The sequence below is a fragment of the Diadema antillarum genome, unplaced genomic scaffold (assembly GCF_040938485.1).
Source record: "Diadema antillarum isolate AM-2024a unplaced genomic scaffold, OU_Dant_1.0 seq00000396_RagTag, whole genome shotgun sequence".
Taxonomy (NCBI): domain Eukaryota; kingdom Metazoa; phylum Echinodermata; class Echinoidea; order Diadematoida; family Diadematidae; genus Diadema; species Diadema antillarum.
Genome location: NW_027271388.1, coordinates 320,001 through 334,607, shown reverse-complemented (window position 1 = coordinate 334,607; position 14,607 = coordinate 320,001). Strand labels below are relative to the sequence as shown.

At 42.0% G+C, this 14,607-nt stretch overlaps 1 protein-coding gene across 1 annotated transcript in view; it reads left to right on the top strand.

Annotated features, from left to right (window-relative positions):
• Window positions 1-9,759: 9,759 nt before the first annotated feature.
• LOC139732008 (dickkopf-related protein 3-like) overlaps window positions 9,760-14,607 on the top strand; it is a 5,098-nt gene continuing 250 nt past the window's right edge. Inside the window, exons 1-3 of the mRNA XM_071642881.1 lie at window positions 9,760-9,993; window positions 12,323-12,500; window positions 14,150-14,351. Coding sequence (XP_071498982.1) covers window positions 9,760-9,993; window positions 12,323-12,500; window positions 14,150-14,351 — 614 coding nt within the window. The remainder of the gene's footprint in view (window positions 9,994-12,322; window positions 12,501-14,149; window positions 14,352-14,607) is intronic.

The following is a 14,607-nucleotide window of genomic DNA, read 5'->3' as shown; positions in this document are numbered from 1 at the left end:
TTAGCAAGGACTGCCTTTAGTTTCTCGAAGGCTCTTTGACATTCATCAGTCCAGGTGTACTTTGCCTTGCCCTTCAGCAGGTTTGTTAGGGGGGTGACTACAGTGCTGAAATTCGGTACAAATTTCCTGTAGAAACCAGCCATGCCCAGAAATCTGAGCAACTCCTTCTTGGATTGGGGGATGGGAAAGCCTAGTATAGCCTCTACCTTGGCTTCTCTTGGCAATACTTGTCCCTGACCGACTACATGCCCGAGATACACCACTTTGGCCTTTGCAAATTCACTCTTTGCCAGATTAATCACCAATCCAGCCTCCCTGAGTCGATCAAAAAGTTGCCGCAAGTGTGTAATGTGCTCCTCCCACGTGTCACTGTACACTAGGATGTCATCAATGTATACTACACAATTGTCAAGTCCGGCAATGATTTGGTTCGTCAGCCGTTGGAAGGTGGCTGGAGCATTTTTCATGCCGAATGGCATTACTTTGCATTGGAACAAGCCATCTGGTGTAGCAAAGGCAGAAATCTCTCTGGCTTTGTCGGTCAAGGGCACTTGCCAGTATCCCTTTAGAAGGTCTATTTTACTGACATATGCAGAACTTCCGACCCTGTCAATGCAGTCTTCTAGTCTGGGAATGGGGAAAGAGTCTGTTTTCGTCACGGCATTCACCTTTCTGTAATCTATACAGAATCTTTGAGACCCATCCGGTTTGGGCACCATGACAATTGGGGAGCTCCAACTGCTTTTACTAGGTTCTATTATGTCATTGTCTAGCATGTACTGAACCTCTTCCCTTACTTTTTGCAGTTTGCTCGGGTTTAATCTGTAAGGGTTTTGCTTGATAGGGTCAGCATCTCCTACATCAACATCATGTACAGCCAGAGGGGTGCAGCCTGGTTTGTCCTTACACAATTCTTCGTACTCATGTAACAGACTAGTCACATCTTTCCTCTGATTATCAGGTAGGTAGTTCAGTGCCTCATCTACTTTCCCTAACATCTCTGAGTTAGACAACCTGGCACTAGAGGGCTCACTTCCATTCTCATCTTGAGCTTCTCCCTCTTCATCTACTTCTTCTACTACCACCTGAGCTACGCCTACCGGCTGACTAGCCTTTCTCTCGTAGTACTCTTTCAGCATGTTTACGTGACACACCCTCTGATCTTTGCGTCTGTCTGGCGTACTGATCACATAGTTCACATCATTGAGTTTCTTTTTGACATAGTACGGGCCACTGAACTTGGCTTTCAGTGGTTCACCTTGTATGGGCAGCAGTACAAGAACTTTGTCACCTGGGTTGAAAATTCGGGCTTTGGCATTTTTGTCTGCCTTTCTCTTCATAGAGTCTTGTGACACTTTCAAGTGTTCCCTAGCTACCTCACAAGCCTTTGAAAGCCTTTCACGAAACTTTGACACATAGTCAAGTAGGTGGACCTCATCATCCTCAGTCATGAATTTCTCTTTGATGAGCTTCAGTGGGCCCCTAACTTCATGACCGTACACCAACTCAAATGGGCTGAAACCCGTCGACTCATTTGGGGAGTCCCTCGTTGCGAACAGTAGGAAAGGGATGCCCTTATCCCAATCCTCGGGATACTCCTCACAGAACGCCCTAATCATTGTCTTTAGGGTCTGGTGGTAGCGCTCCAACGCACCTTGGGACTGGGGATGATAAGCTGACGACTTCAGCTGCTTCACACCCAAACGATACATCACCTCTTGAAATATGCCTGACATGAAATTTGACCCTTGGTCAGACTGCACTTCCTTGGGCAACCCATACCTAGTGAAAAACTGCACTAGAGCATCTACCACAGTCTTAGCAGTGATATTTCTCAATGGGATAGCCTCTGGAAACCGTGTAGACATATCCATGATTGTCAAGAGGTACTTGTGACCCGACCTAGTCCTAGGCAAAGGTCCAACACAGTCGACTAAAACCCGACTGAACGGTTCTTCAAACGCAGGTATCGGAATCAATGGCGCCGGCTTCACTGAATGCTGTGGTTTACCAGCCACCTGACATGTGTGACAAGTCTTGCAAAACTCAGCCATATCCACATTCAACCCTGGCCAATAGAAATGCCTCATGATCCGATCCTTTGTCTTTCTGACGCCTAAATGGCCGCCAACAGGTAACTCGTGAGCAATCCTCAAGATCTCACCGCGGTAACTAGGAGGGACAACAACTTGACGGACCACCGTCCAATCCTCATCAGCTGGCCTATGGGGAGGTCTCCACTTCCTCATCAAAATGCCATCTTTGACATAATAGCACTCAGGGACCTTTTCAGCCTCAGCCTCAGAACACGCCGTCTGAGACAAGCCTTTCAACTCAGAGTCTGCCTGCTGTGCTTCAACCAAGGAAGACTTGCTAAACAGCCCATCACTGTTAGCCTTGGAGCCTAATACAGCAACCCCATCATTCAAATCCTTGAAAAAGGTTTCTGCCAACCAAACACCGGAATTCTCCTCCACATCAATAGAATCCGCATCATCTTGAACAGCTCTACGAGCCTGAGACCTAGTCACAACACAATCTGGGAAAATCCCAGGAAACTCCTCCTGCAACTGCTCAGTTTCAGCAACCACCACTGGTTTATCTGAAACAACTGGAGACGCAACCACCTTGTCCCCAGCCAAGTCATTCCCCAACAAAAAGTCAATGCCTGCCATGGGCAACTCAGGAACAACTCCAACAGTAACAGGACCAGAAACTAGGTCACACTTCAAATCCACTCTATACAGTGGCACTGACATATAACTGCCATCAACAGTCTGAATCAAGACTTTTGCATTAACTGCACTATCTGGTGAAAAAGTCATACCACCATCCACCATCAACGACTGAGAGGCCCCCGTATCCCGCAGGATGACTACTGGCTTACCTGCCTCACCAGAAGTACATGGGGTCACCTCACCATCAAACAAAAAGCTACGATAGCTCTCATCCACCTGCTTCAGCCTATCTTTGAATTTGGGAGATTGACTTTCAATGGCCTGTGTTTCACTGAACGGGACACTGTTTTCAGGTAGGACACTTTTTGACATGACAAATCCCAAGTCCTTCTTTGTTTTGTTTTGCAACTTCCAACACTGTGACTTTACATGCCCTGTCTTGTTACAGTGAAAACATTTGATGACATTTGCACTTGTACTGGACCCTTTGTCAGATTGAGGCTTTGGTGCTGACGAAGTTTCAGAACTCGTGCCTTTTTCAGAACCAACATTCTTTGGACTGCTCGACTGAATTTTGTCTCTCTTATTTCCAGAGAAATTCCTGAAAGGTGGTCTGTTGTCATTTCTGTGGGTCAGCTCATACTCATCAGCCATCAAGGCTGCTTTATGCAAACTTGTCACTTTGTGATCATCCAAATGTGACCTCACACTGAAAGCAACACTCTTTTTGAATTCTTCCAAGAGAACAACCTCACGTAGGTTATCAAAATCCTGATCCACTTTCAGGGATCTGTACCACCTATCAAACATCATTTCTTTTTCACGAGCAAACTCCACATGTGTCTGGCCTGGTTTGCGGTACGAATTTCTGAACTTGTGTCTGTACGCCTCTGGCACCAACTCATAAGCATTCAACACTGCTTTCTTGACTGTAGCATAGTCACGTGATTGCTCTTCAGAGAGAGATGAGTACACATCGGCAGCTTTGCCGACAAACACACTTTGAAGGAGCAAGGGCCAAAATTCCTGTGGCCAGTTCAAACTGTTAGCCACCTTCTCAAATGACACAAAATATGCATCAACTCTGTTTTCTTCAAACTTTGGCACCAATCGAATGTTCTTGGCCAAATCAAATTCAGAGGGAGCCCTTTCACGATTTCCAACAGTTTGTGCATGAGTCAATTCCATCTCACGCAATTTCAGTTGCTGCTCCACTTCAAATTTCTTCTGTTCCATTTCAAGTTTCTTCATTTCCAGTTCTTTTTGTTCTTTCTCCCTCTCTCTTTCCAATCTCATCTTCTCTTTCTCCATTTCCATTTCTTTCTCCTTCATTTGCAATTTAGCAAGCTCAAGCCGTGTCTGATCTGAAATTTGAGCTTGATCAGGAGTAACAATTTCTTCTTTGAGCTCCATGTGACCAGCTACTAAGTCAAGAATCTCTGCCTTTCTTGCACCTTGTGGAACATCAACATTTAAATGTTGTGCAATAGCAGTCAAATCACATTTGCGTAACCTTTGCAAATCTTTGAGGGACAAATCTGTCCTCTGAACAAATGCCTGAACATCCATTGTACTGATTGACATTGTCGCAATGTATTACACACAATATACAATTGAACAATCAACTCAACTGGTATTTTGTCTGTACCAATATTCTGGATTCCGGAACGTTCCAAATTCTAAGTTTTGGCTTAAATTCACTTCCCGGACAAGCCCCCAATTTTGTTACGACCAAAATCACTCCGAGAATGATCGCACAAAAGAAACAATCAACTAATGTTCAGGCGGTTTATTAACGGTGATATTGTGGGTACAGACTGGTAATCGGCGTCACATCAATACAATAATGATCACGAGAAACAAATATAAGTCAGTAATGGAATCACTTACGTACACATTACACGCAATATCCCTGGAAATGTCCAAATACGATGCTTGATGCACAAATGAATGATCCGTGATGCACCGATGAATGATTCCTTCGACGTAACTCCAGACGCAGGTTGCGATAATCCTTGGTATTAATCCAGGTATATGTCCATGTGATAGGTCCACGGTATAATGTTCACAGCGAAATGTGCAGAATCCAACGACCACGTCCAGTCGATGCGTTGAAGGATGATTCACTTTATATTGTCCAGCTAGGAATCCAGCCCGTCACAGCTTTGTCGTAGCAATGTCCGTTGACATTTAAATATGGAGTCTATCTCCAATGTAGGCAATAATTCTCTGCAGGCAAAATGTCTCCCAGGCCTTATCTCCACAAACATAACAGGTCAGCAGGTAACACAGGACTGACTATAACAAGTCACTTCAGAGCCAGAAGTGACGTAACTCTCAGAGCAGAGGTGTTGGGTACTCTGCCTACTGCAGAATTTCTCTGGCTTATATACTATCCATTCACCCCCTTCTAGCACATTCTATAACTCTCTCCAACCTACTAGCAAGCCCAAGTTCCAGGAAACCTGGATGACTCACTGCCTAACTATGTACAAAACATCATTACCAAGAATAACTACCAATCACATTGGGCTACAGGGACAGTGCCTCACTCAGCCAAACATGTAAGCACTTCCCAGAACTTTCTGGAATGGGTGAAATCATTCTAGATTGAGTGAGCTATAATGTATTTCCTGCTACATGCATGTACTGTATAGCTACATTGTATACCACCTAGAAAATTCTCCACTTATCTGGTCAGCCTGTTTGTACTATATCTATACCACATAGAATGTTCTCCATGAATCTGGTCAACCTGTGTACATACACATTAAAACAGCCATGCATACAGTACATCATACATATATGTACATAACTACTAGTGTGTACATTTGTGACAATATATATATATATATATATATAATCACTAATCGTTATGTGTGTTTGCCCACCTGGGGGAATTTCATGAAGCATTTTGGTCGGATATTTTTCTGACAAATTGGTACAAGCTACTGAAATCTTTGCATCTGATTGGCTGAGAGCAAATTTGTCCGACAACTTTGTCGGACAATAATATGCTTCATGAAATGTGCCCCCCCCCCCCCCCACGCTTGCGTCCTTCAACACTACCGAATTAATAATGTTGTTCTCTTCTGAAGTTAAGGTGACACGACATTTGCTCCTGCGACAATTGCTCCGGTCTTATTTTCTCCAAGGACTTAGGGTTAGGGTTAGGGTTGTGATAGGGTTTCAGGTTTATTTTGATGTGAGGATTAAGATTAGGGTGAGGGTAACGTGTTTGAGTAGGTTTTATGTTGGGCTTAGCGTGCAGATATTTCATGGGAGCAATTGTCGCAGGAGCAAATGTCATGGAACCGAAGTTAATACATGCAAAGTAGAGACTGAAATGTTAACTCTCTTCAATGCACTAGATTTTTCAACGAAATTCATAATAATATCATTATATGCTATATTGAACTATATTTTCTTTATATGTAGCGTTGCATAATTATGGTTAACAGCTCAGGGAGGACGAGAAATAAAGAGGAAAAGAAGAAATTGACAAGAGAAGGAACAATAAAAGGAATAAGGATCAAAAGAAGAAGACGACGAAAAGGAAGATCGTTACGTCATCAACATCATAATCATATGATCCGATTTCGTCTATCCCTTTCGTGGAGGGATTGTCAAATATCCGAGCAAAAACTTGGTGGTCCTAGAACGTTTTCGGGCACGCTGTACGTCATACCGCCACAGCTGGGCTGTTGTGGATCTTTTCACTATAACCTTTCTGGTCTTGAAGCACTCTACTTCAAAACACTCAGCCGCATCGCCGTCTATTTTCAGAGAAAGTGAAATGCCAAGTCTCTGGTCTTCCTGGTATATGATTATACGGATCGCTAACAACCGAAAGTAATCAACAGGTGTTGGATGAGAATAGGATTACGAAGAATTTTTTGACAACACTCTTCCTCCAAGATAAAATTTAGATTAGAAAGCGCATTCTGCGAAACATTTTTATGATATTGCATTTAATAGGCCTACTAGTATAGTTTCCTTCTCTATCTTGCTATTCCACACATCCATGCCACCCCCTCTCTACCATGTCCCTCTCATTGATTGTTTTTCACTTTTTGTCTTTCATCAACCTATGCATTTATGTATGTATCTTACGATGTATTCCATGTATTATGTGTGCATGAATGCTTTGTATGTATGTATGTGCGTAAGTGTGTATGTGAGTATGTACGTACAGATGTGTATAATATGCCTGGATTTGTGTAGGCCCTACAGCTATGGGTATATTTGTTACCTGGGAAATGAGGTATGAATACGTTACAAGGTTCCTAGAGTTAGAAGAGAGGCGGTTTTTTGTTTTGTTTTGTTTTGTTTTGTTTAGTTTTGTTTTGCATTGTTTTGTTTTGTTTTGTTTTGTTTTGTGTTTTTTTTGTTGTTGTTGTTTTTTTTTTTGGGGGGGGGGGGGGGGGGAGCCGTACATCAACGAAACCACATAACACATAAACACAATCTCACTCCCTTTATATACATGTCTATTATGATTAAACTTAGTTTATAGGAAAGTTAAACCTGATAAAGTTTTTTTTTTCCTCTCAACATTGATAACATGAGAATCAGAAAAACACACAAAAGAGGAGACGCGGCATATTTAGGTCCGCAACATCCAAGCCTCTACGCAATCCGGACTGATGTTCTCCCTGCCCCATGTTCATTTCGTTCTTGAAATCGTTAGTCCCAAAATTGTAATATAATCTACAATCCGGCTCATTTCAGGAAAAAAATCACAATTTCTCTTGACCCTTTTGAAGAGGTTTTCATCGACGATTCCTGCTCGCTGTGGGTGCCATCATTATTTTCACCGACTTATCACGGCTGATTTTGTTGTTCTGAATCATTTTACTTACCAAAAGCAATAAAAGAACCAGGAAAGACAATCAAGTAAATACAAAACCAAATCAGACCGAACGAAACTTTAGAACAAGAACCAAACGAAATCAAAATGAGATCAAGCCGAATAAAACAGCCTTACATTGCATAGCTTTCCGCAATCACAATATAATTGTCTTCAAGCGTTGGTCAGATAGTCAACTTCCAGGAGCGGATCCAGGAATTCCGTAAAGAGGGGGCGCGTTTACAAAATTAAAGGGGGGGGGGGGCGCACGCACCCCTCCCCACATTTTTTTTCTTTTTATTTCTTTTGTTTCAACAAAATATAAAGGGGGGGGGGGGGGCGTGCGCCGGTTGCGGTCCTCCCCGGATCCGTCCCTGACTTCAAACAACGAATCATGAGGAGCTTCAACATGCAGTATATAATAGGTCTATGGACTAACACTATTTTCTTTTTAATGCGTCCGTGAATTCCGGGGTTCTTCAGGGGTGTATCCAGGATTTTTTTCTGGGGGGTTCGTAATCAAAATTTTTGGACCTTCACCTTTGCGAGGGAGCGGAGCGACCGAGCGGGGGGAGGGTGTGGGAGGGGGCCCCTCCCGCGGTACGGAGTTTTTGAATTTTATATCTTAAAAATGGGGCCATTTGGTGCATTATACAAAATCGACTTTTTCGGTATGGCAGTGCGGCTTAGAAATAAGGTAGGCGTATGGCATATTGAAACTAAGTTACGAAATTTACATACAAGGTTTTTGACAATTTGCTGGAACACCACCTGGTCACTTTTTTTCCTGTTGTGGACTTGTATATACAACTGTAGAGTAAAAAGCCCTCAAAAAACAAAAATGTCTTTCACAAAAAGTGGACCCCCCCCCCCCCTTACATACACCCATGTTCTTTTCATCGTCACGTACGCTTCGGATTTCGTCCATACATGGCATCGGACACCACCATCCGAACCTCTTCTCCACTGACGGCATATTCATGTTTGGTCAACTCGCCACTGCTGAAAAAAAATGATATGATTTCCCTTTTCACTATAATATGCCTAGAAAGAAGGTATGCCACATCATAAAACACATCCACATAGCAACTGTACATACGACTGGCATCAAATGATTTTAAATGAATTGAAATCATTTCTTCTGGTCTAAGAAAAAAAGAAAAGAAAAAAGAGTACATTATTCGAAGTAGGTCGATTTTGGACCTTTGAATCCAGTCATTATTTCTAGTTTGTTTGTTTTTAAATTGAATCGTGAGCAAACTGCAGTAAAAAACGACTGGGTAATTATGATATGTTTCTACTTGCAACCAGCCACAAGTCAATAGTAAAACCAGTGACTGTTAAAGTAGGATCTGCAAAAGATTTGATTTCTTGTTTTGACATATATAATGATTCATGAAGTTATAAGAAATCGAACAATCCACGAAACCACTGTGCTGGAGTAGGACACTTAAGCGCACAACGCGGCCCTCCAGTAAAAGACTCATGGACGACAGTAAACAATCGACAACTAACTAACGCCAATCACATTGATTGACGGTTCGAGCCCATTCTCCTCAGTCCCAACAATCACGCTTCGTGTATTGTTCCCATTTACGTGACGCCGTGTCAGTCAGGTGAGAACAAAAGCAGTTTGTCGCGCCTCTGTATGCCAAGAGGCATTCGAAACATGATTTCGTTGTTGAGATTCTATCAAAAAATTACTGAACCGAGCCTTGATGAGTGAAGGGGAGACCTGGGCGAAATAAACGCGAGGACTCGTGCTATTCTTGCTCTGTACTTTCTCTCTCTCGCACGTGCAAATTTCTTCTCTCTTCGCGTCAAAGTCGGAAAGTTTTCTAAATAAGGCATCTCTCAGGATCAACCGCGTTTAACGACCCACGGAGCTAAACAGTTACTGATCAAACACAGGGCTCGTCAAGTCTGTCGGCCAAAACTTTTTGCAAATCCGCGACCCGTCCCTTTTCACGACTGACTTTTATTGAACATGTTCCTGCTCAGTTGACCTGGAGATATAAAAACTACGAAATTGTGTTTCGTTTAGTTTTTGCGACTACGGTCATCAAAACTACGATGTCATCATAACATTTTGGACACCGCTGTGCTCGTCTCAACTTTCGAATCAAAGACATAAATCAAAATTACTGTTTTGAGCTGCTGAATATTTTTGTTTGATAAAACCTACTTGAACTTTAAGGTATCGGACATATCTCGGACAGTCTAGCTGGAACCATGGTACGAGTCACTAACATCGCGTGTCCAATCATCGCTTTATTAACCTTGATCGTTGGTCAAGTCGACGCCTATGTGTGGTCGTGGATGTGGGGCGGACCATATCCCCAGGGCGAAGGCCCCCAGAGCCCGGGCAGCGATGGCGTACCCGTAACCAGTGACCTCGGTTTAAACCATCCTAGAAACCTGCACTCGAGAATACAGGTTAATGAATCGGAAGCACGATATTACGAGGTGAGTTTTTTGTTGTTGTTTTTTTTTTTTAATTCCGCTCTTCATATCATCTAACAAATTGCTGAGCACGTTTATATTCAAGAAATAGAATTTGCTTTCTCAAGATCATCTAAAAATGAGGTCAAACTTGTGCTGTCCATTTCGACCTATGTGCAATGTTGTGATCCTTTGGACTTCAATTCGTGTCTAATCATCAAAAATTGGGCTTGTGTGTGTCTGTGTCTGTCCATATGTGTGTGTATCAATGGTGTATGTCGGATGCCCAGTCTTGATAAGGTCTCATGTTTTGATTGTGTATTTTTAGCCTCTTACTTACACTATGCGAGTACACCCCTGGCTTAATTGGCGACCGAGGTCTCTTTCTCCCCACTCGATCTTTCCTAATCTTCATTCAGTCCGTCGACAGACTCCCGTCAATTAACTAATGACCTCATTACAATCAATTGTCCAGATAACATAGGGTCCCACGTGCGAATAAAAGGCGGGACGGGTGTTAACTTGTGCCTTTGTTGTTTTGAACCACGATGGCTTCTTTCTTGCCCATCTCTTCCATGTCTTCGTCTGGATGGAAAGTCAGTCAGTTTGGCGCTGATGTTGCCGATGGTCACTCGGCTCGTGGTCGAAGCTACCTCAAACGATGGTATAATGTCCCATCAAGAAATTTGTTAGACCCAAATCATTTTCCAAGATCTCCTTCATATTTTGTGATCGATGCCGCGGACAAAAGTTGAGTACTATGAGTAGGATTAAGTCTCGGTCGCCTGGAGGAGGAAGAGCGGAAATGAAGATCTGCGTTTGGACAAAACCCTTCATATTAGCAAGCTTCCCCGGTTTTCTAGCTCCTTTTTTCTCTTTATAGGAAGTTTGTCTTGCTCCTTGTAGGGTAGTCTATTATTCATAAGACTCAATAAATTTGTCGGTTCTTTGCAATGTCGCACGAAAATCACAGACGATGCTAAACAAATGGCATTCTAAATGATGAAAGATGATATACCTTTCTCATTCCTGTCCTACAAATACCTTTGAAATGATTCATAGCGTAGTGGAATTCCATGTGAGGGAACTGTCGAGTTTCTTTCCATTGGACTTATTTCAGGTACAATTTGTTTTGAGAGCTTTCCCACTATATCCGAGAGAGTGATTAGCACAACAACAAGTGAATCATATCATAAGTAAACACGTGAGACACAGTTCACCTTTCGAGGTTGTTTTTATTTTAAGTGTAAGTCACACTCTGAAATGAAATGGTAAATTAACGTGTTAACTGTTGACGCTCATCCATCCTTTTGTTAATGTTAGATTTAACACTCAAAATGTTGAACATCTAGCTAAATCTAACATTCTGAATGTTGAATTTAACATTTCTAAAAATGTTGGAGGAGTGACAACCTTTAAAATGTTGATTTACCATTTCATTTTATAGGGCATCAAGTCTGATTTGTAAACGTATTGTACTGACTCATAAATTCGTATTCTGAGACACAGCTGGCCTAATCTTTCCTCACGAGCTGTCAAAAACTATACTGTTTTAATGGAACCACGAGATTGCTTTTCAGGTGCTACCTTGGAATATGAAGGGAATCTCTTTGTGTGTGTGTGTGTGTGTGTGTGTGTGTAACCCACTTGTTTATGGAGTCAGGTTGAGTTGCTGAGTTTGCGTTTATGTTCCATTCTGCTTTCAAATGAAAACAGACATACAACCACATAAGAATACATGACCAATATAACATTTCAAAAGCAAACATCATTATTGCAGATCAAGATAGACAGGACAGAGTGTAATTATAGATTCATCTCAACGAAGTGAGAATTATAAGTCACTCATAGGTCTGAAGAACCAGAAATAATGGATGATTATCTGATGACAATCTTATTGTCTGTCAATTCGTTTTCCGACGAGCTCTAAAACTTCCCTGAACCAGGTTTTCATCCAAATAAACTTACAGAAAATTCTAAAATTATGCGATCTTGAAACCTATATTTTGTTTCTGCATTTGATGAAATCAAACTGAACATATAACTGATGATTCTGTGAAGAGATTTCAAGCGATTCAAAGGAAGAAACTCTTATGCAGTTTTCTCAACAAAGTGTAACCACCTATGCTTGGATTTATAGTCGTTATATCTACAAAATAAGAAGGTGTCGGGCAAGTTACAGTGTTTTTTACAACTTTTGTAGCGTGCGCTATTAGTAAAACGCCCGGGTAAAGAAATCGACTTGCTTATGTTAACAACATGTATTGGCTAAACGTTATCTACTTGTCACAACACAACTGTTTTACACTTTGTCGATTATTCTTTATAAGTATTCTTCATCCTATCTTTGCAGAACGTTCCTTGCGAAAGTGACAAGATGTGCGGTCGCGGCCGGTTCTGCGATTTCCACTACGGCGGGTGCCACCGTCACAGGGAACAAGGCCAGCAGTGCCGGCGAGACGGTCACTGCCAGAAGGGTCATGACTGCATGTTTGGAACGTGCCACCTCGCCATCCCAGAAAGAACACTCGGTGAGGACACGAATTGTAACATTTTTCACTTGTTCTTCTGATATAAATTTGCTATGGCAACAGCTTGGTTAACTTGCTTTATTTAATTACACAACTCAAACTGAATTCAATTAAGCAGAGTTTGCGACGTATTCCTCAATTTGTCGATATGAGAAAGAATAATTACTGCGATACGTATAACTGTTGTTACTGTATTCAGAAGTGAAGTATAATGCTTAACCATCAATTTAGATTGACTTCGTGTCAATCATTGCGTTGAATTGTCTATTTCACTATTGATATAGTATACATTGAGTCACTATTTATAATAGCTTATTCTGCAGAGAGAAAAGTGTCAGAGATAATTTATCTGTCCTTCTCTTTGCTTCGAAAGGTATCGCTCAATACTTGTCGATTCCGGCAACGAGCTATATTTACGAATGACACTACTTAATCATGATAATTATCAAGCAGTTAATTGACATACAGCTAGGCACCTCTACCTAAGACAGTTATTGTATCCTTTCTATCACAGTCCTGGGGGTGTTTCATAAAGCTGTTCGTAAAGTTACGAACGTCTTACGAGCGACTAGTGATCAGTTCTTGTGCTGAATTATGGAAATTCTGATATGTATAGCACATCAGAACTGATCACCAGTCGCTCGTAAGTTGTTAGTAACTTTACGAACAGCTTTATGAAACACCCCCTGATGGTATTTTAGAGCTCTTTTCATCTGTCACGAACATGCCATCATTTAGAGAGGAAGTCAAGTCAATCAATTCGTAATTCTCAAGGGTTGGGAGGGGTGGTGCACCTCAATAACAACAACTATAGCGACATGCTGTCCCCTCCCCTGCAGCGAGACCTGTTCCAATGCTTTTAGCGTAGTCAAAATTTAAACAAGGAAAGAAAAGGAAAAAGACGAAAATTCACTCATGATGACCGACGTTCAAGAATGTTCATTGTCTGAAGCGTGTTACGGCAACTGACATGCGCCGCGTTGTCCCATTCACGCGCTCAGCGGTTTAGGATTAAATGATATCTTAATAGGGTCGGACTCCCGCGGGGAGAAGCGACGCAACACACTGTTAGGTGTCCCTCTCTGTAACTCCTTTCTGTTTGACAGGGATAAAATGACATACCAATACGTTCCCAATGGACATGTGATTGACAGACTGGTCTTGCTGAGAGCAAATAGCTGACTAATATCGACCGATTCTAAAGCAGACTTTTCATGAAGAAAGTGACGGTGCCGATTGTTTGTTGGCTGATACCTGTTGACAGTATAAACGCTCCGTCAAGCGTAGGCCAACTGGAAGTTTGGCGGAAGCGTTAATATAGATCACTGTCACGAGTATATACTTATAGAAAACACGTGCTTTACAGCTCTGTTGTCGACCGCATAAGGATTGTGAAATATCGTCATGATAATAGTTGTTCCAAGGTAATGAAACTGACGGACTTACCTTGGCTCCACATCGATGATTCAAGGAGAATCGCAATCTTTATCGAAACCATTGTACTCATTAATCTCACTGAAGTTGAAAATGCACTGTTCTTTAGATAATCTTCAGGTGTTCTCTATTTCATATCTTTTTTTTTCAACATTGAAAGATTGATTGCAAAACGTGCAAAATGTTAACTTCAGGACTATTCCATTTTTATGTAGGTGCACGGTGCCGAAACGATAAGGACTGTGGAGAGAGTATGTGCTGTGCGAGACAGCACGGAGAGTCGGTGTGCAAGCGCAAACTCCCCCTCAACGCTAAATGTTACATCCCTCAGGGCGGAGTCGAGTATGTGATTGACACCATGTGCCCGTGCGAAGCGGGTCTTATCTGCAGAGAGACGATGGTCATGGAAAGGAGAGAGTAAGTTTCACCGCCCCCTTAGGTTTCACGAGCAATCAACTCGTTCGTGCATTCCTCTGTTAGAAATGTCAGTCCTCATTCAATTTACATACATTGAACTCCTGTTATAACGAACACGGTTGTAACGAAATTCTCGTTTCAATGCAGTGAAAACGTCATGCCACAAAATTATCCTTCATTTATCTTTCTTATACTTTACTGTTGAACTTTAACAAAATTTCGATGTAACGAAATTGATCTCCGATTGCAATTTAGT